The sequence below is a fragment of the Schistocerca nitens genome, chromosome 11, assembly GCF_023898315.1.
Source record: "Schistocerca nitens isolate TAMUIC-IGC-003100 chromosome 11, iqSchNite1.1, whole genome shotgun sequence".
Lineage (NCBI taxonomy): Eukaryota > Metazoa > Arthropoda > Insecta > Orthoptera > Acrididae > Schistocerca > Schistocerca nitens.
This window is the reverse complement of record NC_064624.1, coordinates 182,995,687-183,021,332: the sequence shown is the minus strand read 5'-3', so window position 1 is coordinate 183,021,332 and position 25,646 is coordinate 182,995,687. Positions and strand designations below refer to the sequence as shown.

The window sequence follows — 25,646 nt, the reverse complement described above, 5'->3', positions numbered from 1 at the left end:
TCCTGCCTCGGGCATGGATGTTTGTGATGTCCTTAGGTTAGTTAGGTTTAAGTAGTTCTAAGTTCTAGGGGACTAATGATCTCAGATGTTAAGTCCCATAGTGCTCAGAGCCATTTGAACCATTATTTTTTTTTTTTTTTTTTTGACCGGAGCGGTCCTCATCATGGTCGTTGTCACGGCCACCTTTGAATTCTGGTACCCACTTACGCGCTTTGCTGTCACTCATAACAGTATCACCCTACACTTCACAAATCTGTCGATGAATTTCTGCAGCAGACAGGTTCCTTGCTGACAAAAACCATATCACTGAGCGAATCTCACACGCGGCGGGCGAGTTGCTAGTCTTAAACATTTTGAAAGCACAGAACAGAACGGTACAGGTTAGCTAATAGCTGAAACTGAGCACAGTTGTTACCGAGGCATGCCGGTACACGACGCACGCGCTCGTTGCGGTATGCGCGCGAACTACTAGTGTCTACAACAAAACGGACCTTACTTAAAAAAACATGCCTCTTATGTTTGCATCCAACTTTCTGGCGACTACACTGGTTATTATTGTGCCAGCGTTATACATCTGCAATGGCTTATCTCGCACTTACATTATCTGGTAATGTTAAACACTTATATTTAAAATCTACTCCATAAATTTCATTACTCTACATTAATTATTTTTAGGTGTTGCTAATTTTTTTCTGTCGGCGTATAAAAAAAAATGGTTCAAATGGCTCTGAGCACTATGGGACTCAACTGCTGAGGTCATTAGTCCCCTAGAACTTAGAACTAGTTAAACCTAACTAAGGACATCACAAACATCCATGCCCGAGGCAGGATTCGAACCTGCGACCGTAGCGGTCTTGCGGTTTCAGACTGCAGCGCCTTTAACCGCACGGCCACTTCGGCCGGCTGTCGGCGTATACTGTGAACTGTAATGGTTCCACAAAATTTCCTTGGGGGAACGTCAGAAGTTACTTTTACGTCTAATGAACTGTCTCCTTTAAGAAGGACTTGCTCTATTCTGTTTGGGAAGAACACTACAATCACAAAGCTTGGCTTATATTCCGTACGCAATATTTTGTTTATTAGGCGCTAATTTGTTGAGCTCTTATAGGGTCGATGTAATGAATTAAAACGTAGTTTCAACGTCTTTCTTCTACGAGTGCTCACCTATGCTATTACCGCAGTGAATAAAAGCAAAATAAACGGGCTTACTCGTGGCTACACGAGTTGGTCCACGAATCAATCAGATATACTTTTACAAACTGTACGGGCAGACGTTCCACATAAAGCAGTCCTTATAGAGGCATGCCATAAAATGCTTCATTTGTCGGTGATCAGAATGTCTTCCATTCGCCTCAGCACACACACTCTCGTCTTGTCAAGGATTGACGCGCCCTTCCAAAACACGACAGCCACTGTCTAATGGTTCTGAATACTTCCGAGACAAGTGGACTCAAGCGTCTCTGCACTAATAACCTATGCTGCATAAACACGTTGTTTTGGGGGTCCCCATACAGCCACGGACCCCGGAGGGGCCGAGGGGGGTATGTGTCTCAAAAAAGTTCTTAGCTCTGACATAATAAAGTCTTTGTTCGTGTAAATGTGGAATTTCAACCTAGTGAAACTGAAATCTCAGGAATATACAGGCTGAATCAGAAATCTACAGACAAAATTTCTGAGTTTGTGCATGGAGGTTTTTTTGAGTAGTTCAGCATAAGATATGTGTGATCTCCGGTGAATCGTTACAGAATAATTGTATTTCGTTTGATTTCTTGCCTTCATTTATTTTTGCTTTTTTATTGCAACGAACAATCTGCATAACGCTGTGAATGTGGACGGCATGCACTGTGTGTCTTCTTTAGAAACACTTGATCCATCCTATTACAGCACAACCCACTTGACTCTTCGAGCTCAGGACTGGATTCAGTACCGCTCGGTTCCGACTTTTTTCCGGCTGAGTCAGATATTCGTTAAAGTGTGTGCAGAGCAGTACGGCTAAGCTTACCATCGTATTTTACGGACTATAAGACGCTACAGACTATAAGACGGACCCTAAATTTCAAATATATTTTTTTAAAAGTAGGCTAGCATTTTTATTATTAGACTGCAAAGCGGGACTAAAATAAATTCTTAGTTTATAAAACCTAAGTGATCTTTAAAATCCCTCAAAACCATTATCTAAAGTCTCTTCTTCTTCCTCTTCATCGTCATCGTTGTTCTCTTCATATATACACTATGTGATCAGAAGTATCCGAACACCCCCAGAAACACATGTTTTTCATATTAGGTGCATTGTGCTGCCACCTACTGCCACGTACTTCATATCAGCGACCTCTGTAGTCATTAGACATCGTGAGAGAGCAGAATGGGGCGCTCCGTGGAACTCACGGACTTCGAACGTGGTCGTGTGATTGGGTGTCACTTGTGTCATACGTCAGTGCGCGGGATTTCCACACTCCTAGACATCCCTAGGTCCACAGTTTCCGATGTGATAGTGAAGTGGAAACGTGGAGGGACATGTGCAGCACAAAAGCGTACAGGCCGACCTCATCTGTTGACAGACAGAGACCGCCGATAGTTGAAGAGGGTCGTAATGTGTAATAGGCGGACATCTATCCAGACCATCACACAGGAATTGCAAACTGCATCCCGCCGGAGGTTCGAGTCCTCCGTCTGGCATGGTTTTGTATGTTCTTCTTACCATAAGTTAGTTTAAGTAGTGTGTAAGACTAGGGATGGATGACCTGCAGTTTGGTCCCTTAGGAATTCACACACATTTGAGCATTTGAAGTTATTTCCCATAAATCAAGGTAATTAGGGTGACAAACTCAATAAATCACAGTTACATCATGAGTCTGTAACGAGCCAACAGAGACCACAGTGACTCATACCACAATACTCAGACAACGTCCCTGAACAAACTCCAAAATTTTGGTGGTGGAGTTCTGGTTCACACTGTATAGGCGATACCCTGACAGGAGCTGTGGTAGGACGGATCTTTCGGGGCGAAAAATGCAGCAGAAGAAGTTGTTTATTGTTACATAGGATGGACAACTGGTCACGCAGAATGCATTCAGATAGACGCAGTTGACTATAAACGAATACTGACGGAGGTTTGTAGGCAGTTTCAAGGTCTAGGAACAGGAAGACGAACTGTCAACGTTTGTGTTGTTGGCGTAGAAGTTGAACGTCTGCGCGAAGGCTGAGAGTCCGCAGCTCGTGGTCGCGCGGTAGCGCTCTCGCTTCCCGCGCCCGGTTTCGCGGGTTCGGTTCCCGGCGGGGTCAGGGATTTTCTCTGCCTCGTGATGACTGGGTGTTGTGTGATGTCCTTAGGTTGGTTAGGTTTCAGTACTTCTAAGTTCTAGGGGACTGATGACCATAGATGTTAAGTCCCATAGTGGTCAGAGCCATCTGAACCATTTGAAGGCTGAGAAGGAAGGGAAGAGGATTAGGGTACAACGTCCCGTCGATGACGAGATTACTCGAGACGATAAGAAGCTCGTATAGGAGAAGTACGTCACCCGAGTCCTTTTAAAAGGAACCATTTGGGAATTTTCCTTAAGCGATTAAAGGGAAACCTAGGGAACTGTAGGCCTAAATGTGGGTAGCCAGACGGGCATATGAACTGCCGTCCTTCCGAATACGAGTCTAGTGTCTAACCACTACGTCACACAGCTCGAAGTAAAAATTGGAACGGCCGGTCAAAACCAGTTCTATCTTTGAGTGAAAAAAAAACAAGTGTTTTAGTGAACCTGATCTTGTAAGGACGATAAGTAATTAGTTTTCAGGCCAGAAACTGCAGTACAGTGGTGCATTTGCCGCCGTTAGGATCCATTAAATGTTAGCGAAACTCTCAGCCCGGTAGCCTTTCACTTTGCAGGACAATGTGGGACACCGAAATACCAAGGCCCTGAAACCTTACCGATCTGCTTCCATAGAGTTGTCCCCAGTGCGACACGGCGAAGAGTTTGCGAGTTTCACGATCAGACTTTGTATTCTCTCTCTCTCTCTCTCTCTCTCTCTCTCTCTCTCTCTCTCTGTGTGTGTGTGTGTGTGTGTGTGTGTGTGTGTGTGTGTGTGTGTGTGGACGCTCGTGCGCACAATACAGTATTAGAAAAAGTTTTATAATTTAACCGCCCGATGCCTCACATTGATCTCAAACTGCTGCTGGAGTGCAGCCTGAAATGTACCGTGATAGTTTTCAAAATGAAGGGGAGTTCATTTCGAACATTTTCTATGCTTTCAGGACTTGTTAACTACTTAATACATTCGTTCACGAATAATTCAAAAATGTACGGTTATATGGTCCTTTATTTAAATCACAGAGCGCAACAATCAGTCGTCCTTTTTTTCGCAGGTTTTATTTGGCAAATCCAGATTTCGGCTAGTGCCTAGCCATTATCAATGCACTATTTTTTGAGTAGCATCCAAAGAACTGTGACCGACGCCCGAACAACAGGGAACTGACATTCAGTGAGACTAAAAAATAGTGCATTGATAATAGGTAGGCACTAGCCGAAATATGGATTTGCCAAATAAAACCTGCGAAAAAAATGACGACTGATTGCTGCGCTCTATAATTTATAAAGCAGATCACAGTCGCTGAGTAAACCCACGTTCCTCAAGGAAGGTAACCTGATGGTCTTTTATTTATTTTTGTGTGATAGATCTGCCCTAAAAGTTTGTCACAGTGTGTGTGTGTGTGTGTGTGTGTGTGTGTGTGTGTGTGAATTCCTCAGGGACCAAACTGCTTACTTACGCTACGAACAAGACACACGCCCATGACCGAGGGAGGACTCGAACCTCCGGCGGGAGTGGCCGTGCAGTCCGTGACATGGCGCCTCGAACCGCGTGGCCAGTCCGCGCGGCGTTCGTAACAGTATACCTACCATCCTACCATCCGTCATACGGCTTTTATGGCATGTGAGAATTACAAAACTGTTGAGACTTGTTATTCACTGACTTTAAAACGCAGGAGCGAACGTCGTTTGACATTTACCTGCGTGATGTGTGGCTTATGAGCAGCAGCTCGACCGTGAAATCCAAGTTTTTTCACCTCCCGTCTAACTATCATAATACTTGCAGTGGATCTTTATGCAGTTTGGAATTCCTGTGTGATGGTCTGGATAGATGTCCGCGTATTACACATTACGACCCTCTTTAACTGTGGGCGGCTTCTTGTCAGTCAACAGACGAGGTAGGCCTGTACGCTTTTGTGCTGTACGTGTCTCTTCACGTTTCCATTTCACTATTACATCGGAAACAGTGGACCTAGGGATGTTTAGAAAAGTGGAAATCTCGCGTACAGACGTATGACACAAGTGACACCCATCACCTGACCACGTTCAAAGTCCGTGAGCTCCGCGGAGCGCCCCATTCTGCTCTTTCACGATGTCTAATGACTACTGACGTCGCCGATATGAAGTACCTGGACTTAGGTGGCTGCACAATGCATCTAATATGAAAAACGTATGTTTTGCGGGGTGTCCGGATACTTTTGATCACGTACTGTACATCTAGTAACGTAACACTGGACATGTATAAAACATGAAGAGGCGAAATATCATCAATGTATTTGGAACATATCGTGGAATTTCTCGTTTTTTTTAATGTCATTTAAGGTCTACTAATAGCTTACGTGTGATAGTGTATACATGTAAGTGTGTTTTTGCCAACTACACGCAAGTAATATTTTTATTTTAGTATGCTCGTGCCTGCTGGCTATCGGTTTGGATGTAGTACTTTGTCTTCCTTCTAACATACAGGGTGATTTTGCTAAATGGGGACAAATTGCAAGAAAAGATGTCCGAGAGGATAAGAAGCAACGGGCCAGAATGCCTCTTGAAGGTGCAGATAAAATATCTTTGGCTCCAGGTTTCACTGGCTGGAGCACACATGAGAACACCCCAGGCCAATGGGAATGTTCTGACTGTGCCAGTGTTATAGTTCCACACACAAAACAGCAGTGAGCTGGTATAGTCATTTAGTAGCCACGTCACCCTCCGTACCATCAGACACACGTCTTCCAGTATGGGAGACAGGGTCACCTGCGGCAAATGCAGACAGATGTACCTCGACTGTGAAGCGATGTGGGAGTATCGGTGTCCCATGAGGTGGTTGCCAATGACCCCTACCCACACACTGGGGCTGAACCAGTGCTGATGGTTCGCTGCCACTGTATTTTGTGGATTTTCCACAGCCCACAGGTGAAGGTTGACGATACCGCTCCTCATCTGTGGCCTGTACGACAAACCGACTTTGTGGAGGAAAGTCTGTAGTTAATAACGCCTGCAATCATTGCATGTAATATGGATAGTGGAGAATGTCCCACAGGGTCATCTGGCTTACTACATGTTGGTGGGTCACCTGCCTTGTGCCAATACAGGGCCACACTCAAAGACCTTTCTTCTCCACCTTCAAGAGGGTGTTACCTCCCGTCGAACGCAGTTCTGACCTTGCGTCCGTATCACCTTTTTTTATTCTTACTCTCAGAGGCATCGTTTCCTGCAGTTTGTACCCAATTAGCAAAATTTAACAAAATCACCCATTTTATGTCACAAGGTACGCTTGAAAATGGCCATATGTTGAATTTGGCCAATAGTGGTGAAAAGAGCAAAATATATGCTCAACGGAATTACATCTTTACTATTAAAAACAGTCTTGATCACGATTTATTTATCAAGGTGACCGGTTTCGACCACTACTGTGGTCATCTTCAGACCATTGAGTGGGAACCTCTTTCTGTTGGAGAATCACTACTGAATTACATATTTTGAATTACACGCTAGCAGAGGAGGCGCAAATTGTTCGCGTTTCATCCTTAAAGTCGCTCGTTACTGTAACTAATTGGACCTGGTGTCAGTAACTGCTGGATTAAAGTTGTGCATCACACAAGGACAGGAACAAATGCAAGATAGAAGCCAACAACATTATGAGGGAACGAATGACAACCACAAGTGTTAGTAAAAACGGGGTAACGTGAGAAACACCAAGAAAACAACGTGTGAGCAGACAACTGGAAAGCAGCAAACCTAGCCAGGAACAAGACATACATGACAAACATTACATGTTAATAAAAGAGGAGCAACACCAAGAAAAACACTGAGAAAAGCTCTGGTTGCCAAGGGTGTTCAAGCTTTCTCACACGGACAGTCCACCACCTGTGTAGGATTGTGTATGATACTTACAAGGGAACCTCCCCATCGCACCCCCCTCAGATTTAGTTATAAATTGACGCAGTGGATAGGCCTTGAAAAACTGAACACAGATCAATCGAGAAAACAGGAAGAAGTTGTGTGGAACTATGAAAAAATAAGCAAAATATACAAACTGAGTAGTCCATGTGCAAGATAGGCAACATCAAGGACAATGTGAGCTGAGGAGCGCCGTGGTCCCGTGGTTAGAGTGAACGGCTGCGGAATGAGAGGTCCTTGGTTCGCGTCCTCCCTCGAGTGAAAATTTCATTTTCTTTATTTTCGCAAAGTTACGATCTGTCCGTTCATTCATTGACGTCTCTGTTCACTGTAATAAGTTTAGTGTCTGTCTTTAGCGACCGCACCGCAAAACCGTGCGATTAGTAGACGAAAGGACGTGCCTCTCCAATGGGAACCGAAAACATTTGATCGCAAGGTCATAGGTCAACCGATTCCTCCACAGTAAAACACGTCTGATATATTCTATACGATACTGTTGACGGCATGTGCGTCACATGACAGGAATATGTTGTTGACCCACCTAACTTGCACACTTGGCGAATGGGTAAAAAGATTCTTCTACCTTGCCCGATTTAGGTTTTCTTGTGGATGTGATTATCACTCCCAAAAAAGTGATCGCATCGGACGGACACACGGACAGATAATAATTGTCTGAAAACAAAAAATTAAAATTTTCAGCCGCGGGAAGACTTGAACCGTGGACCTCTTATTCCGCAGCTAGTCACGCTAACCACAAGACCACGGCGCTCCTGGCTGCATGTCACCCTTGAAGTTGCATATGTTGCACGTGGACTACTCAGTTCGTATATTTTGCTAATTTTTTTCATAGTTCCACACAACTTCTTCCTGTTTTCTCGATTGATCTGTGTTCAGTTTTTCAAGGCCTATCCACTCTGCCAACTTATAACTAAATCTGAGGGGGGTGCGATGGGGAGGTTCCCTTGTTAGCAAGCAAAAGTGGGCAGTTTCCGAGTGTCACCAGAGCAAACTGGAGACAGCTGGAGGGTATCGATTAAATTTTAAACGTAATTGACAAGTTACTGCCATGTTTAAAACGACTAACTCTAGATCAATATTGGTGTTAATGGAATTTCAATCCATTAAGCTGTCATAAAGACAACTTCTAGATCTGTACGCCATGCATGAGCTCAAATTAATCTGATTTTTACCGTATGGGTATTTCGCGATGACTATATGATCTCAGAATCTTAACACCGAATGTTCCATGATGCACAATGGCTCCATTGTAGCGTCTGCCAATGGATTTTGTTGAGCTTTTCCTTGATTCTCTCGCGATAACCAAACGAACCCTTGACGAAATGTGCCGTTGGTTTTTGGATCTTCTAACTCTCACCAATTAGCTCTGCCAACTGAAGGTCCCAGACTGATTGTCAATACTCATAGACCAAATGATGCTGTCAGCACCTAGCAGATCTTTAAACTAAACTAAACTCTGCCTGAACAGGTCTTGAAAACCCAACGGTACCGACCGACCGCCATGTCATCCTCAGCCCACAGACATCACTACATGCAGACACGGAGCGGCATGTGGTCAGCGCAGCACTTTCCCAGCCATATGTCAGTTTATGAGGCTGCACACTACTTCTCGATCAAATAGCTCCTCAGTTTTCCTCGGGAGCTCTGACTGCGCCCCGCTTGCCAACAGCGCTCGGCAGACCTGATGGTCACCCATCCAAGTGCAACCCAGCCTGACAATGAGGTGAACAATATTTCCTTAGCATTCTTCCCATCAGTCCTTGTGGAGACTACTTTTTCCAGCAACTTTCAACTGTGTGCTGCTCCAGACCATTATTGTTTTATAGCATATGGCTGTAACTGTTTCCAGTATTTTATCACTTTAGTGTAATCGAACAATAATGGGTCTTCCCACATATCATTTAACGCTGCTATGGATGATACTGAAGAACTTTGAAGTATACTGCAGCCAAACACTAAAAATTTCGATTAATGCTATTGTTTGTTGTTTTGATGGAAATCCAACTGTTTCAAGTCCTGTGTTCCATTTCCCTGGAGGCTGTGATTAGAGAGAGAACACACTCCATACATTGAACCAAACAGCCACAATTCTCATTCTGGAAGACTGTAATATGTGCACCACCATCTACTTAAACTCAGCTCTAGTCTACCGACTCGACTGGGAGATGATAGTAACTGGACACTCTTCACTGTGAGCTTATGAAGCAGTTTACAAATCAAGTGCAAGTATCTATCTGCGACGTCCACTCCCCACTAATTGAAATCACGGCCAGAAATCGAGATAGATCAGTTCACACATATCAAGTCTCACACTTGTTCATGTGGTGTTCCACTGCTACATTTGGATTTATCTGGGGTAGGCGCACAAGATTAGCAATAGGACAAAAATAGCACCGTTGCATGTTGCCAGTTTATTCAGTAACATTATTATACAATCCACGCTAAGTTTCTCGAAATGGTCTCCTAATCATTATTGCGAATTGGAGATTTGGAGTGCAATAAGATACATTTGTCTGGCATCATTTTATTGGCTTCCACTATGTCATAACTCTGTTTTGAGCTGATATATAGCATTGATCTTTGATCATACCATCTGTGGGCTACCATTATTAGGCTGATTCTTTGATAGAGTGTCCCCATATCCATTCTGGGGTTGTTCCTCCAAATGCTCTTGTAAACACATTCCAAGAGTGTCCTCCAGATACTGTTTTGATAAGGCCACATGTGAGCTATCAGTAGTAGAGTTGACTGACGCAATTCCTCCAGCGTATTCTGGTTGAGTCTTCTGAAGTACCCAGGTTTACCATGCCATTTGAGAGTCAATGTTTTAATGCCACACTCCAAGTATTCTGGGTGGAACATACTATCTGAAAGCCAATAGTTTGGGGGCATGTTCCAAAGCCATTTTAGAAGGGCCCTCCCAATTACTCTCACTGGATCATGCTATCTAAAAAGCAATGATTTGATGCAATGCTTCAAAGACTTTCTTGGAGGGTCCCCCAAGTATCATGGAAGGATCTGACCATCTACAAGCTGGCACTAATAAAGTTGAATGGTGAAGTCCTTCAAACACATTCTGGTATGGTCCTCACACGGATTATACCATCTGAAAGCTAACACATTCTGGAAGGATCCCTCAAATACTTTGGGTGAGTTAAGTGAAATAGCAATGGTACAGGTGACTGGCGAAAGTTCTTCAAGACTTTATAGTAGGACCCTCTCAAGTACTCTGGGTGACTCATGCAATCTTTCAGCAAGCAGCAAAGCAGACTGTTTGGTGACGTTTATCAAATACCTGTTGGTAGGTCCCTCCCAAGCACCCTGAATGTATCGTGGAATCCGCAAGCCGATAGTAAAGATGTCTGGTGATATGACCCAACTGCAATCTGGGAACTCTAGGTTGAGCATGACCTGAGCTTTCTTATCTGTGGTGAACTGTCCTGAGGGCGAAAAGCAGCATTAGGATGTGAGTTAGGGCCAGCGTGAGGGGTGAATAAAACGAGCATACAGGGGTGTGCGCAGGGACACATGGCAGCTGCTTCAAGGAGTGGCCGACACCGGCCCGAGACTGACCTGCCGTCGGAGAATAGACTGCGTCACGTGGGGATGGCAGGGGCAAGAAGGGGCCATAGAGCCTGTCTGGGGGGACAGGGGGCCCGCCCCCCACCCCCGGCTTGCCAGCAGGGGACAGGGGGGACCCCAGGGGGTTGTGCTGGTATGTGCGCACTGGTTTGGGAGGGGGCACACCGCCTGGCCCGCCACCTTCGAACACAACACCAACAACAGTCAGCATGCACCGCCACCACTTGACAACACTCCCAGATACACCAAAGTTTTATATTAACACAGTTTTATGTTCTGCCAACGACCACTTTTCCTGTCACGACATACAAGGTCCCTGAGAAATCCCTGTACCTCTCTTGACAATTTCAGACACAAATATTTGTTTCATTGGCATCCATATGCGTAAGAGCAAGTATCACAGTAAAAAATGAATGAGTACATTTAAAACGATTTGAAGGTGTTTAGACCAATGCATGTGAAAAAAATTGAAGACGAGGGTTAAAGACTTGTGTGCATTGTAGTCTCTAATGCTGAGTCTCCCTCAAGTGCGTCATTTTCTGACAAATGTGCAAGAAATGACAGTTCATGCAGGGGGATTGTGTTTTTATGGTCTAAAGAAAATCCCCATTGTGTGCAAGAGATGGAAAGGAAGCCACATGAGATTGAGGAATGGAACAACAAGTCATCACAGTACCCTTTCAGGACTTTTTTTTAAGGGTACATAAACAGTAATACTTCTACATGTTGCAAACGTGATTAATACCTTAGGCTGAGGACAAGAGAATCACAGATCACATGTGGTTACAGCAGGGCAGAGCTCCAGCATACCTTGCTACATGTGCACGAGTTCCCCAATGAATGATTTAGATGCTAGTGGATTATGCATGGTTCAGTAACATCTCCAGCCCCATTTGGCCACCATTAAGCGCAGACGTTACAACAGACAACTCGTTATGGGGAATAATCAAGTTTCATGTGACCAACATCTAATGAAGAATGGTTACAGAAGTGTTGAGGAAGTCTTTTGAAGTATAACTCCTGAATACTCTGCAAGATGTCAAGGATAACATGGGGGCACACAAGTCTCTGTGTAAGGCATGGTGTTTTGACCAAGGAGTACAGTGACTTCTTGGAACCACTAAACATAGACTAGTGGGTAAATCCATATGGCATTAATCCAGACTTGCGTATAGACTTCACCAGATGCTTCATTAGAGAGACAACAACTGTCAGCATGTGTCACCACCACCACCACCACCACCACATGTCAGTATTCCCAGACACACCAAGGTTTCTGTTGAGAAAACAGCTGTGTCTATTGATGGACGAAATGTTTTCTGGTCACCATGTACATACACTATTGGGTAAATCAAAACAGTGTGAACCTTTACTCTTGAAAGAAACAGTAACACCTGGTTCATTACAATAATAGGGAATACAATATTTGCAGTGTGTGTGAGTGTGTGTGTAATCAAGATTTTTTATGTTTTCTTATATGAACCAACAATTTAAATAGATACCCTGGCTTATATTTGTTATGAAACTATTGTTCTGGAATTATTTCTCTAACAGTTTCTGAAGATTACAGCACAGTTGCTGCGCTGAATGACAAAATAGCAGAAACTCTGAAGAAAGTGGCAGCATAATTTCCATGCTACATCATACGCACATCAGACAAAATATTAGTGACCCCAAGGATCAATCACTCAAGCTAATGCCATGTAACACAGCCTCTTGCCTTGATGGTGGCCTCAGTTGGGCGAGAAAAAAAGTCTACATCATACTTCAGGTATGTTGTACCCATCTGAAGCCAGTTATAATGGACACATTGACTGCTACATTTTACTTGCTATTCCAAGTAGTATGAAACATTTTACACTGGATTAACTTTGGGTGATTTAACACACCAGTTGAGGTGTGATAAGTTGGTCTAGTATTAGCCAAATCAGGAGTGTATACATGCAGTGTATACGTACCCTGTGAACTTGGTTGCTGTAACATTGAAGAATGGGGTTGCCACTGCCTACTCATCATGAGGATGTAGAAGAAAGGGCAACAATTCGTCACCAACCATATTAAAAATAAACATTCTGGTTCATGTTCTAGGTAATGTGAAAGGGTCATGGTACGAAAAACGCACCATCGGCCTCAACTATAACTTTTCCACACAGGGGGTTCAGTGTCTCATTGGGACATTGGTCATTTCCACACCTTGCATCATTTAAAAAAATAAATAAAAATAAAGAGGCCAAATGGCGATTAATCAGACCACATTACATGGCTCCAGTTTGTGTATTGTTTGGCCCATTGAAAATGTGCATCTTTATGTGATGCTGTGAGCAAAGACCATTGGATGGAGTTTCCTTTCCGATGTTTGATCAGTATTAATACACACATCATTCACTGACAACAAATATCCCAGAAGGATTTGGGACTGATTTTCACCGACAAGATACGGCACAAATCTCTAGTAATGGTCAGTTAGGAATTTTATACGGACACTGATCTTGTGCCATGTTACATGGCAATGAGTGGTACATTTCCTTTAGATATGCTGAACAGCCTTCATTTATACAGCAACAAATCGAGCAATTTCATTCATGGTGTTATCAGGGGTAAGTCGAAACACTATAGCTGCTTTCTACCACTGTCTCAAGTCGATCCATCTTATTGCACTGATTCTGTACAACCAAATGGCAGATAAATACCGCTTGGTGCCAGAATTTACGTCAGCAGTGGAGGGTCACATGACTGCCTAGTACCGTTTCTACACCATCTACAGCGCTTCAAAGCGACCAGTTTGCTCTTTCTAAAGGGCTGATCAATATTTTGTCCGGTGAGCGTATGTTAAATGGCATAATAAAATGACAGCGAAGAAATCGAGATGTGTATGATACAAGTGAAGCACAGAATTTAATCTGCAATTCGAAGGTCATAGAATCTATTGTGAATACATGAGCATGTCAAGCGAAAGACAACTTCTCTGAGAAGTAAAGATTAAAGATGCAAAGTTTAAGAAGTTGGAACTCTGATTAGACAACATCAACCCAATCCCCAAGCTTCACTGATCCAAAAATTACCAAAGGATATGCAAACCATTGACAGAAAGCTGTTCAGACATAATTTATTTACCAAGTCTGTATTCAACAATATGTATCAGATCAGCTGTTGCTTCGCCTGAGAATACACTGGTCCTTTGTATTTTCTCCTGATTATGCAGTAACTTCCATTACATTTAAATCACATTCCATCATATTTACACAGAAATAAAGATAATTGTGAAAGAAATGTATTCAATACAACATGGCCATTTTTGAAGTATTGCATATTAGGTGCAAATGTAATGGCGAGATATTCCTGACAGTGACAAAGATCTTTTGAAAGAAAGAACAGTAACAGCATCTGGTTACCTTTATGTATAAAACTGAGACCCAGCTGTGAATTCAGTTACATTGTTTCATCATTCTGAATCTACTAAAACAATTGAATACAATTTGTAAACGTCCACTGCAAATAGTTTTATTTTTTACCTCCATTTTCTTTTCTTTTGGGTCAGCTATAAAATAATGACCTTGACGTATTCTCACTAGACGAGGCAATCACTTGGATATTCCAAAGCCAAAATGAGCTTTGTGAAGAATATTGAAAAAGTTATTATAGCATATAAAAAGTAAGAATCATGCAAAGAAGCAAGAACAAAAGAGTACAAAAAATTTGTTTTTAAAATATAAAATAGAATTTTTGGAAAGAAATATAAATATGATAAGAAAAAGCTGCATCAATATTTGCTGTGTGTATTTGTTCTGTTTACCATAACGTTGCAATTCAACGAAACAACTTCTCAGGGCTGAAACCAAAAACAGACGAAAAACAGAAAAAGTATAAAGAAATCATCTGCACTAGTAACAAAGCCACTACCAACTCATAGTAAACATCTGACATCACATGTCATACAAGTTTGAAATGAGCTGCAATTCAGTTATTGACTAGATGAAACTATAAATAAACCAAAACGTCTAGAAACAAAATGAATCCATTTTTTTGCTCATTGCTATCTTTCTTAACATGCTGGAACCGCTTGTAAGTACTAAATAATTAATCACTAAATAATCCAATTTTTTACTTTTTGTACTATCCACCATTATTACTGTCACCATATTTCCTTATTACTACTTAAAAAAAGGCATGCAATTATGTTATCACATATTACTTGTATTCTTACTAGTCTTTCTTCCTGAATATTATTCTATAGCAACTACAAAACTAGTCCTCTGCCTGGCCTCTTTTCTTTTAATGTATAAGTTTTCTTTTGTATTCATTATGTGGAACATGGTGATTAATTTTTTCTAGGAGGACCATGTGAATACCTAATAGTTTTTTTCCAAAATAATACTTATATATTCATTTAGTGAGTAAGTATTGAAGATCCCAAGCCAAAATGTTTTCAATTTTTACTTTTTGAGCGTCTGTGCGTTGTATTATCTAGAGTGATCAATAGTTTTTGTAGTAACATCATTGTTCTATTATCACTCTATTGGGGTATATGTTAGTTCGCTGTTCACCTATAATTTTCACAAATTTAATCGTTTAAATTTATCATAGGTTACCACAAATATACACGTCGATGTCTCTGACGTAGCCCTCAATTTTCTCTAGCATTTACTTGAAACCCAGGTGTGCAAGTTGTGCTTGAAAATATGTGATAACAATTACATCATGTGTTAGTTTGGACTACAGTTGCTGGAACTTGTCATTTGACACTAGTTTTATATCTTGCAGTATCAAAGTGCCAAGAAGTTTCGATGTGGAAATGTTAGAGAAGACCAACAAGTTATACTACCATCGGAGGTGGATGTCAGAAAGAATGGGTCAGTATATAAATGAAGATTATCTTAGCCAAATTACTTTTTAGTTTTCATTTTGTTTCTTTTCTCCTCTTTCATGTGTGAAATGGTGTCAAGCTGTCTAAGGTACCAGTCAGTGCTGATTGTGATGATGTGAGACAATCGTTTTACTGGCTTGGAAGTAGCACAGCCCATACATATACGTTGTTTATTACTCTGCTGTTTCTGTCATTCCATGTTTTTACTTTATAAGTTTCCATTGTTTAGTTGTTTCAAACATCAATTAACGAAACTTACACATATATTTCTTAAAAAATAAAGAAAGAACACATCTGGTTTCCTGACTTGCTTCTCTTGTCCGATTTCTATACATGAGAGAACAGTGTTGATTTTCATGAAGCTATAAGTTCAGTTTATTTCTCTGGAAGTTACCTGTACAAATATATATTAGTTAATCTATTCCTTCAGTTTGTTGTTTCCCTCAATCCGTGTTTTTTAATTTCAGTTTCATGGGTAAGATGTTCCTTACATCAGTAATGGAAGTCACTCAAATGTATATAAAGAAAAAAAAGTTATCCTATAATGAATCCTTGTTAGTTCCCATTGTATTTTTCTTGTCCAATTTATAACTGTGAGATGGTGTCAGACCATCTGAGGTACCTAACAGTATTGATCTTGATTGAGTGAGAGGTTCATTTTACATCTCTGAATCTAGCCTCAATACATAACATTTACTTATTTATTGGCATTTCTTGTTCACATCGTTCTGTGTTTTTACTGTTCCAGTTTTTATTGTTAAGCTATTTCCTACATTATATAATAGTTCTCATTTAATATGTTTCAAAAAATGAAAGCTATCTTAAAATGACAGTTAGTTGCTTTTGTTCCATTGATAGGTCGGGGACATTCCCAAGTGACCTGACAAACAGATTGTGAACAGCGATGATGCAGGATGCTCATTTTACTACATCTGAACGTTGGTTCATATATTTATTCGTTCATTTAAATAAACTGAAAAATTCGCCATGTTGGTCGTATTTTGATTTATTTGAATAGATTGCCAATACAGATTTCGATCATGTTCACATCTGTAAAAGGGGAATAAAAACATAAGGGTATGACAGTTTGTGGACCAAGACCATGAACATGATACATACACAGGAACAGAAGTGGGCTGATTACGGTAGAAAGACTGATGATGCACATAACACAAAGTTACAAATTAAATTGTTTTAATTATATCTGGAATATTTATACAGTGGTTTACAGTTAAGATTGGTGCCATCAGCATTGGCGGAAGGGAAGAACTAAACATTTAATATTTTACTAAGAAAATTAAATGTCAAAAAATGCAGTGAAAGCCTAGTGTAATACATATCCTGATTTGGTATGACCTTTGTTTCAGTAGAGTGATATTAAATAAAATGCAATGGTGAACTACTGAGAGTAACAAAGGAGCATCATTTAATTATATCGAAAAATTTCTGTTAAAAGTAGTATTATTATGCATCTTGTCAATAAGTTCAGTTTATGAATAGATGTATTGTGCATCACTGATTCATTTAAGATAGATGGCATACTAATTTTTCATGTGAAATAATAGGTTCGGATTTATGTTCCTAAAATTGTGAAATATTTAGTTTTTACGTGTCTCTTATTGATCAAGGGTAATCTATTCGAACAAATCAAAATTCTGTGAATTCCACAACTAATTCCAATATTAAGGTCACTGGCCTCCTGTAAATATTCAAGAGCTTTAATTTCATTTATTATTTTCTCTGTTTGTCAATTCTGTATTTCTTATTGTTCCTGTTAGTTTCTTGCAACAAATAGCAGTTCTTGTACTGGGGTATTTAAAAAAATAAAAATGGTCCTAGACTTTATCCTTGGGGAACCTAATTTCTTTTTGCCAGTGCCACTGATGCCAGGGTAAAGAAGTGATGTGGGCTCGCGACTTAGGAGCCAGATCACACACTGACCTGCAGCCTTGGGCCCCACGACAGCAGGGGAGTAGGTGCGTAGGAGGGCCCCACCCCTGGGCAGTGTGGCTGCTCCCCCGGGGGCGGTGGATGGGCCAGGCGGGTACGAGTGCGTCATGTAGTAGGCCCCTGCTCCGGAACTCTTGCTGCTCGCCTGCACAGTAGAAAAAACACAACGTCAGGTTCAACCACACTGCCTTGCTGACACACACGCATCAAGACTCTGGCTGAAACAGGAATGATAAAATCACACTACTGGCCATTAAAATTGCTACACCAAGAAGAAATACAGATAAACGGATATTCATTAGGCAAAGATACTGTACTAGAACTGACATGTGATTACATTTTCACGCAATTTGGGTGAAATCAGTACCCAGAACAACCACCTCTGGTCGTAATAGCGACGTCGATACGCGTGGGCATTGAGTCAAACAGAGCTTGGTTGGCGTGTACAGGTACAGCTGCCCGTGCAGCTTCAACACGATACCACAGTTGGTCAAGAGTAGTGACTGGCGTATTGTGACGAGCCAGTTCCTCGGCCACCGTTGACCAGACGTTTTCAGTTGGTGAGAGATCTGGAGAATGTGCTGGCCAGGGCAGCAGTCGAACATTTTCTGTATCCAGAAAAGCCCGTACAGCACCTGCAACATGCGGTCGTGCATTATCCTGCTGAAATGTAGGGTTTCGCAGGGACTGAATGAAGGGTAGAGCCACGGGTCGTAACACATCTGAAATGTAACGTCCACTGTTCAAAGTGCCGTCAATGAGAACAAGAGGTGACCCACACGTGTAACCAATGGCACCCCATACCATCACGCCGGGTGACACGCCAGTATGGCGATGACGAATACACGCTTCCAGTGTGCGTTCACCGCGATGTCGCCAAACACGGATGCGACCATCATGATGCTGTAAACAGAACCTGCATTAATCCGAAAAAATGGCGTTTTGCCATTCGTGCACCGAGGATCGTCGTCGAGTACACCATCGCAGGCGCTCCTGTCTGTGATGCAGCGTCAGGGGTAACCGCAGCCGTGGTCTCCGAGCTGATATTCCATGCTGCTGCAAACGTCGTCGAACTGTTCGTGCAGATGGTTGTTGTCTTGCTAACGTCCCCATCTGTTGACTCAGGGATCGAGACGTGGCTGCACGATCCGTTACAGCCGTGCGGATAAGATGCCTGTCATCTCGACTGCTACTGGTACGAGGCCGTTGGGACCCAGCACTGCGTCCCGTATTACCCTCCTGAACCCACCGACTCCATATTCTGCTAACAGTCATTGGTTCTCGACCGACGCGAGCAGCAATGTCGCGATACGATAAACCGCAATCGCGATAGGCTACAATCCGACCTTTATCAAAGTCGGAAACGTGATGGTACGCATTTCTCCTCCTTACACGAGGCATCACAACAACGTTTCACAAGGCAACGCCGGTCAACTGCTGTTTGTGTATGAGAAATTGGTTGGAAACTTTCCTCATGTGAGGACGTTGTAGGAGTCGCCACCGCCGCCAACCTTGTGTGAATGCTCTGAAAAGCTAATCATTTGCATATCACAGCATCTTCTTCCTGTCGGTTAAATTTCGCGTCTGTAGCACGTCATCTTCGTGGTGTAGCAATTTTAATGGCCAGTACTGTAAATTATCTAACCAATTTGGACAGAAATCGTTATAGCCTCTAGGAAACTAAAATTGTGTATTTGTCAGTGGAGTTTTAGACTTGAGAACATCTCGTGCGATTTCTATTAAGGCTATTCCAGAAACAATATTTTTTCTCGTTAAATGTATACGTAGCTAACATAGTTTTTGAGCTTTCATATACATTTTTAGAAACAGAATAATTTGGAGCTGTTAACAGTATTTCTGCGCTGTTTCAGAAGGGAATAAAGATAAATAAAGAATATTAATCTTTCCTTTGTAAAAACCATTTTCGATTGTTGGGAAACCACTCGTTGCTAACATCAAGGTTATTCTGAGAATTACAGACATCTGTTGTACTCGTTCTGCGGACTATATGTAATAAGATGCAGCCTAATGTCTTAGGAGATGCAGTGCAGTTAGCTGGCAGATTTAATTTGAACGGTCTAACGATTTTTGACGACTAAGATTTTGTGAAGTGTATGTGCGAACTTGCCACTTCTCTTATACGAGTCGACGTGCTTGATGTACACACCCGGTCTCTGGAATCTCTATAAACTTCTCCTCCGAAAAATGATGCTAGTTACAGCAACATATAGACTCTATCTCTACTTGCGAAATAATTAGGTACTCGAAGAATACTTTTCAACAACTATCGGTATATTTGAGCTTCACAAAGAACAAAATTGACACTTCGCACATAAACATTAGACTTCTTGTAAGTCACTCGTATCGTCTCACACTAGAAAAAAATTTAAGTACATTTAGCAAAGAGTTGGCTAAACAAACATTTTTCCGTATACCTTCACTAGAACTTCAAGGATCGCCCGACGAGTACTTGACGGTGCCGTTTGTCCACCGCATCTTTACTTCCTCGCGACTGATTTCATGATTTCACACACGCACACACAAACATGTGACGCGCAGTAGGTAGGATTCTAGCATTATGAATGTTAGCCGCGCGTGACGTATGCCGCAGTGCTATACCGAAATGAAACTCAGTGAAATACAAGTTATTAATTTATTGAATATTCATATCTACTTACGAAATTTTCACATTAAATGTTGAAAGTGTCCCCACTATTGTTGAATACACAATTCAATTCGTCTAATCATGTTTCCAAACACAAGCTGTAACATTTCTTCTGTAACAGAAGCAGTGAAAGTGGATATCGCAGTTTTCAATTCATTGATGGATTTTGGACGGTTTTTATAGACGGTTGCTTCCGCTGCACCCCAGAAGAAAAAGTCAGGTGGTGTTAGGTCAGGCGATCGCGGAGGCCAAAGTCGCTGTGAAATTGTGCGAGCACCAAAAACATTAGCAAGCAGTGACACAAACGCGAGCTGTATGTGCGGTTGCACCATCTTGTTGAAAAATAAACCGTTCAGTATTTCACTTAACACAAGTTCTCGTATGAATGGGTACAGAATATCATTGCGGTATCGTTGTGCGTTTGTTTCGTTGAAAAATATGCGACTCACAATCCGACGTCTAGAAACTGTAATCCAAACTCCTATTTTCACAGAATGAAGTGGTTCCTCATGAATGCACAATGGATTTTCAGTGCTCCACAGACGATAATTTTGCGAGTTCGTGTACCCGGATAACTGAAACCACGCCCCATCAGTGAAAAACGTTTCATTAAGAATACGCCTTTCATTTTGTTGAACGAAATTTTTGAACCATTAACAATAATGCAGTCTCTTGCCATGATCAGTATTTTTCAGTTCTTGCTCGACTGTCACTTTGTATGGGAAAAGCTCTAATTTTTTCCTCACAGCTGTGTGGGACGTTCCGAGACTAACATCGATTTCCTGCGCGAGTTTTCTTACTGACTTGTTCGGACACATGGGCATTTTATCGGAAATAACGAGTAGTTTATCCTCAGACCAAACGCTAGGACGACCACTTCTCGGTGCATCTGTCACTGAACCCGTACTTCGAAATTTGTTAGTCAAAACTCGGACAGTATCGCTGTGTGCGAGTGTTGTCTCCTGGAAAACTGAATTAAATGTTTGACGAACTGAAACTGCGTATTTACCGCCAGCTTTGAACACTTGTTCGACTAAAAACACACGTTCTTCAATGGTTAGCATTTTGACAGTGACAAAAACGAAACAAAGGAACTAAACTTGAACGTTGACGTCAACACGTAACGACACACACCAACGATACTACTGACGCTGTCTGAGATACACTAAACAGTGGAATGTTGGGAGAGTCCACTTGAAGGGAAGTAACCCAGGCAGGCGAACAATCATAAGGCACGCGCGGCAAACCATCATACTATACTGCGGAGAGGCTTTTTGAACACCCCGTATAAGTTAGTGTCAGTTAGTTTAAGTAGTGTGTAGGTCTAGGGACCGATGACCTCCGCAGTTTCGTCGCATAGGAGTTGACATGTATTTGAACATGGATAGACTGCAAATCACACTTAAGTGCTTGGCAGAGGGTTCATCCAACGACCTTCAAAATAATTTTCCATTATTCCACTCTCGAACAGCGCGCGGAAAAAAAAAACGAACACGTATACCTCTCTGTGAGACCTCTTATTTTCCTCCTTGTATTATGATGATCGTTCTCCCTATGTAGCTCGGCGTCAATAAAATATTTTCGCATTCGGAGGAGAAAGCTGGTGATTGAAATTTCGTGAGAAGATCCTGTAGCAACGAAAAACGCCAGTGATTTAGTGAAGTCCACCCCAAATACTGTATCATGTCCGTGACACTTTCTCTCTTATTTCGCGATAATACAAAACGTGCTGGCCTTCTGTTAACTTTCTCTATGTGCTCTGCTAATCCTATCTGGTAAGGATGCCAAACAGCGCAGCAGTACTCCAAAAGAGAACACACAAGCATAGTGGAGGCAGGCTCTTTAGTAAATATGTTACATTTTCTGAGTGTTCTGCCAATAAAACGCAGTCTTTTGTTTGGCTCCCCCACGACATTTTCTGTGTGTTCTTTCCAGTTTAAGTTGGGGAACTTAAATGGGAATCCTTGGAAGAAGAACGACGTAGTTTATTACGGAATCCTGGTAGGTAAAGCTACAGTCAGTCCCACAAGAAAGTGTACCCCCTAATTTTAAATGTAACGTCCGCAACGACGTCTCTGGTAGTGGTCTCGAATGTGTACTCAATGCGCTTTTGCACAGTGTATGAAAAAAAATGAAATGATCGTATGGCATAGATGGCCGAAGGCTTGGTCGCCGGGTTGCAAGTCTTATTTCAGGTGACGCAACGTAGGGCGACTTGCGTGTCGGTGATGAAATGTTGGTGAGGACAACACAACACCCAGTCCACGAGGGGAGAAAATCTCCAATCCAGCCGGGAATCGAACCCGTGCCAGCTGCAGGGTAGGAAAACAAATTACCACTCAGCTAAGTAGGCGGACACAGAGTGTAGATAAACAGTGTGAGAGTTGAAGGTTTCGTTTTGTAGGTTGCAGTTTAAAATGAGTGCAAAATATCTGAAGCGTCACGAGGCAGTGCAAAAATGTGCAATATTTATCAAAAACGCCTTCTGAGTTCCGTTAAGATGATGTTTGGTTCGAACAAGGCAAACTGGGTGCTTCAAGAGGATAATGATCTGAAACATCGCAGGCCGTCTGTGTACAGCGTGGAAACAAGACAACGGGATGTCCACGATGGATTGGCCTGCAATGTCTCCGGAAGCAAATCCGACTGAAATGTTTGATATTATATTAAGACGAAGCTTAAAGGAAGCCAATATACAGGGTGTTACAAAAAGGTACGGCCGAACTTTCAGGAAACATTCCTCACACACAAAGAAAGAAATGTTATGTGGACATGTGTCCGGAAACGCTTAATTTCCATGTTAGAGCTCATTTTAGTTTCGTCAGTATGTACTGTACTTCCTCGATTCACCGCCAGTTGGCCCAATTGAAGGAAGGTAATGTTGACTTCGGTGCTTGTGTTGACATGCGACTCATTGCTCTACAGTACTAGCATCAAGCACATCAGTACGTAGCATCAACAGGTTAGTGTTCATCACGAACGTGGTTTTGCAGTCAGTGCAATGTTCACAAATGCGGAGTTGGCAGATGCCCATTTGATGTACGGATTAGCACGGGGCAATAGCCGTGGCGCGGTACGTTTGTATCGAGACAGATTTCCAGAACGAAGGTGTCCCGACAGGAAGACGTTCGAAGCAATTGATGGGCGTCGTAGGGAGCACGGAATATTCCAGCCTATGATTCGCGACTGGGGAAGACCTAGAACGACGAGGACACCTGCAATGGACGAGGCAATTCTTCGTGCAGCTGACGATAACCCTAATGTCAGCGCCACAGAAGTTGCTGTTGTACAAGGTAACGTTGACCACGTCACTTGTTGGAAAGTGCTACGGGAGAACCAGTTGTTTCCGTACCATGTACAGCGTGTGCAGGCACTATCAGCAGCTGATTGGCCTCCACGGGTACACTTCTGCAAATGGTTCATCCGACAATGTGTCAATCCTCATTTCAGTGCAAATGTTCTCTTTACGGACGATGCTTCATTCCAACGTGATCAAATTGTAAATTTTCACAATCGACATGTGTGGGCTGACGAGAATCCGCACGCAATTGTGCAATCACGTCGTCGACACAGATTTTCTGTGAACGTTTGGGCAGGCATTGTTGGTGATGTCTCGATTGTGCCCCACGTTTTTCCACCTACGCTCAATGGAGCACGTTATCACGATTTCATACGGGATACTCTACCTGTGCTGCTAGAACATGTGCCTTTACAAGTACGACACAACATGTGGTTCATGCACGTAGGAGCTCCTGCACATGTCAGTCCAAGTGTTCGTACGCTTCTCAACAACAGATTCGGTGACCGACGGATTGGTAGAGGCGGACCAATTCCGTGGCCTCCACGCTCTCCTGACCTCAACCCTCTTGACTTTCATTTATGGGGGCATTTGAAAGCTCTTGTCTACGCAACCCCGGTACCAAATGTAGAGACTCTTCGTGCTCGTATTGTGGACGGCTGTGATACAATACGGCATTCTCCAGGGCTGCATCAGCGCATCAGGTATTCCGTGCGACGGAGGGTGGATGCACGTATCCTCGCTAATGGAGGACATTTTGAACATTTCCTGTAACAAAGTGTTTGAAGTCACGCTGGTACGTACTGTTGCTGTGTGTTTCCATTCCATGATTAATGTGATTTGAAGAGAAGTAATAAAATGAGCTCTATCATGGAAAGTAAGCGTTTCCGGACACATATCCACATAACATATTTTCTTTGTGTGTGAGGAATGTTTCCTAAAAGTTTGGCCGTACCTTTTTGTAACACCCCGTATACTTTGAAGCAGCTGTCATATAAAGTCAGGGTAATATGGAGATCGCTAACGAGAGAATGTGCGGAAAATCTCGTGAAAAATTTTCGTACAAACATATATTTATAATAAAACCAAACTAAACTCCGTCCGAAGAGGCCTTGGAAGGCCCATCGGTACTGACCGGCCGCCGTGTCATCCTCAGACCACAGGCGTCACTGGATGCGGATACGGAGGGGCATGTGGTCAGCACATCGCTCTCCCGGCCGTATGTCAGTTTACAAAACCGGAGCCGCTACTTCTCAGTCAAGTAGCTCCTCAGTTTGCCTCACAAGGGCTGAGTGCACCCCGCTTGCCGACAGCGCTCGGCAGACCAGATGGTCACCCATCCAAGTGCTAGCCCAGCCCGATAGCGCTTAACTTCGGTGATCTGACGGGAACCGGTGTTACCACTGTGGCAAGGCAGTTTGCATATTTTTATAATAGTGACTTTTATTTCATACAGATAGCGGTGTACGCTTTCCTGTCGAACTGAGTGTACATAGGGATCAAGAGAATAAGACAAGAGAGATGATGCATGTACAGAGGTAGAAAGACAATCATTTTCTCTCGCTCAGTGCACGAAAGAAATAGGAAAGAAAAACGATAATATTGGTACGATCTACCCTCCGTCGTGCGCTGTACACTGGGCTCCGGTGTATCAGGGTGTTAAAGGAAAATATTTCATATTTTAGTTGATAGTAGTATGGACCAAAGCAAGAAAAAAATTCAATAAACATGGGCTCTAAAATGTGTACCTGAGGAACTATGAGCACTTGTTTAAGAGAGGAGATGTGTTTCACACTAACGAAGATGAACAAGTGCTCTTAGCTCTTAAGATATGAGTTTTAGAGCTCATGTTTACTTGAATGTTTATGTTGTTTTGGTCCATACTCTCAGTAAATAAAATACTTTTTTGTGCAGCTTGTATTTGTACGTACATGAAGAACATGGCAGCATGCCACACGTTAAAATAAACATACTTTGAGTGTAGGATGATAATCAGAGCAAGACACACAGGCGGTAGCTTTCGGATGATATTGATAATATTTGGTTAAATGGCTCTGAGCACTATGGGACTCAAACATC

General features: G+C 42.4%; 1 protein-coding gene and 1 pseudogene across 1 annotated transcript in view; both read right to left on the bottom strand.

Moving 5' to 3' along the window:
• The window catches only part of LOC126213013 (coiled-coil domain-containing protein AGAP005037-like), a 257,242-nt gene extending 239,497 nt beyond the window's left edge, over window positions 1-17,745 (bottom strand). Inside the window, exons 1-2 of the mRNA XM_049940574.1 lie at window positions 17,596-17,745; window positions 10,782-10,970 (exon numbers count right to left, since the gene is read on the bottom strand). Of these exons, the coding sequence (XP_049796531.1) occupies window positions 10,782-10,970; window positions 17,596-17,713 (307 nt within the window). The 5' untranslated portion in view covers window positions 17,714-17,745. The remainder of the gene's footprint in view (window positions 1-10,781; window positions 10,971-17,595) is intronic.
• A 7,126-nt stretch (window positions 17,746-24,871) lies between these two features.
• On the bottom strand, window positions 24,872-24,989 carry LOC126214099 (5S ribosomal RNA; annotated as a pseudogene).
• Between the last annotated feature and the right edge of the window lie 657 nt (window positions 24,990-25,646).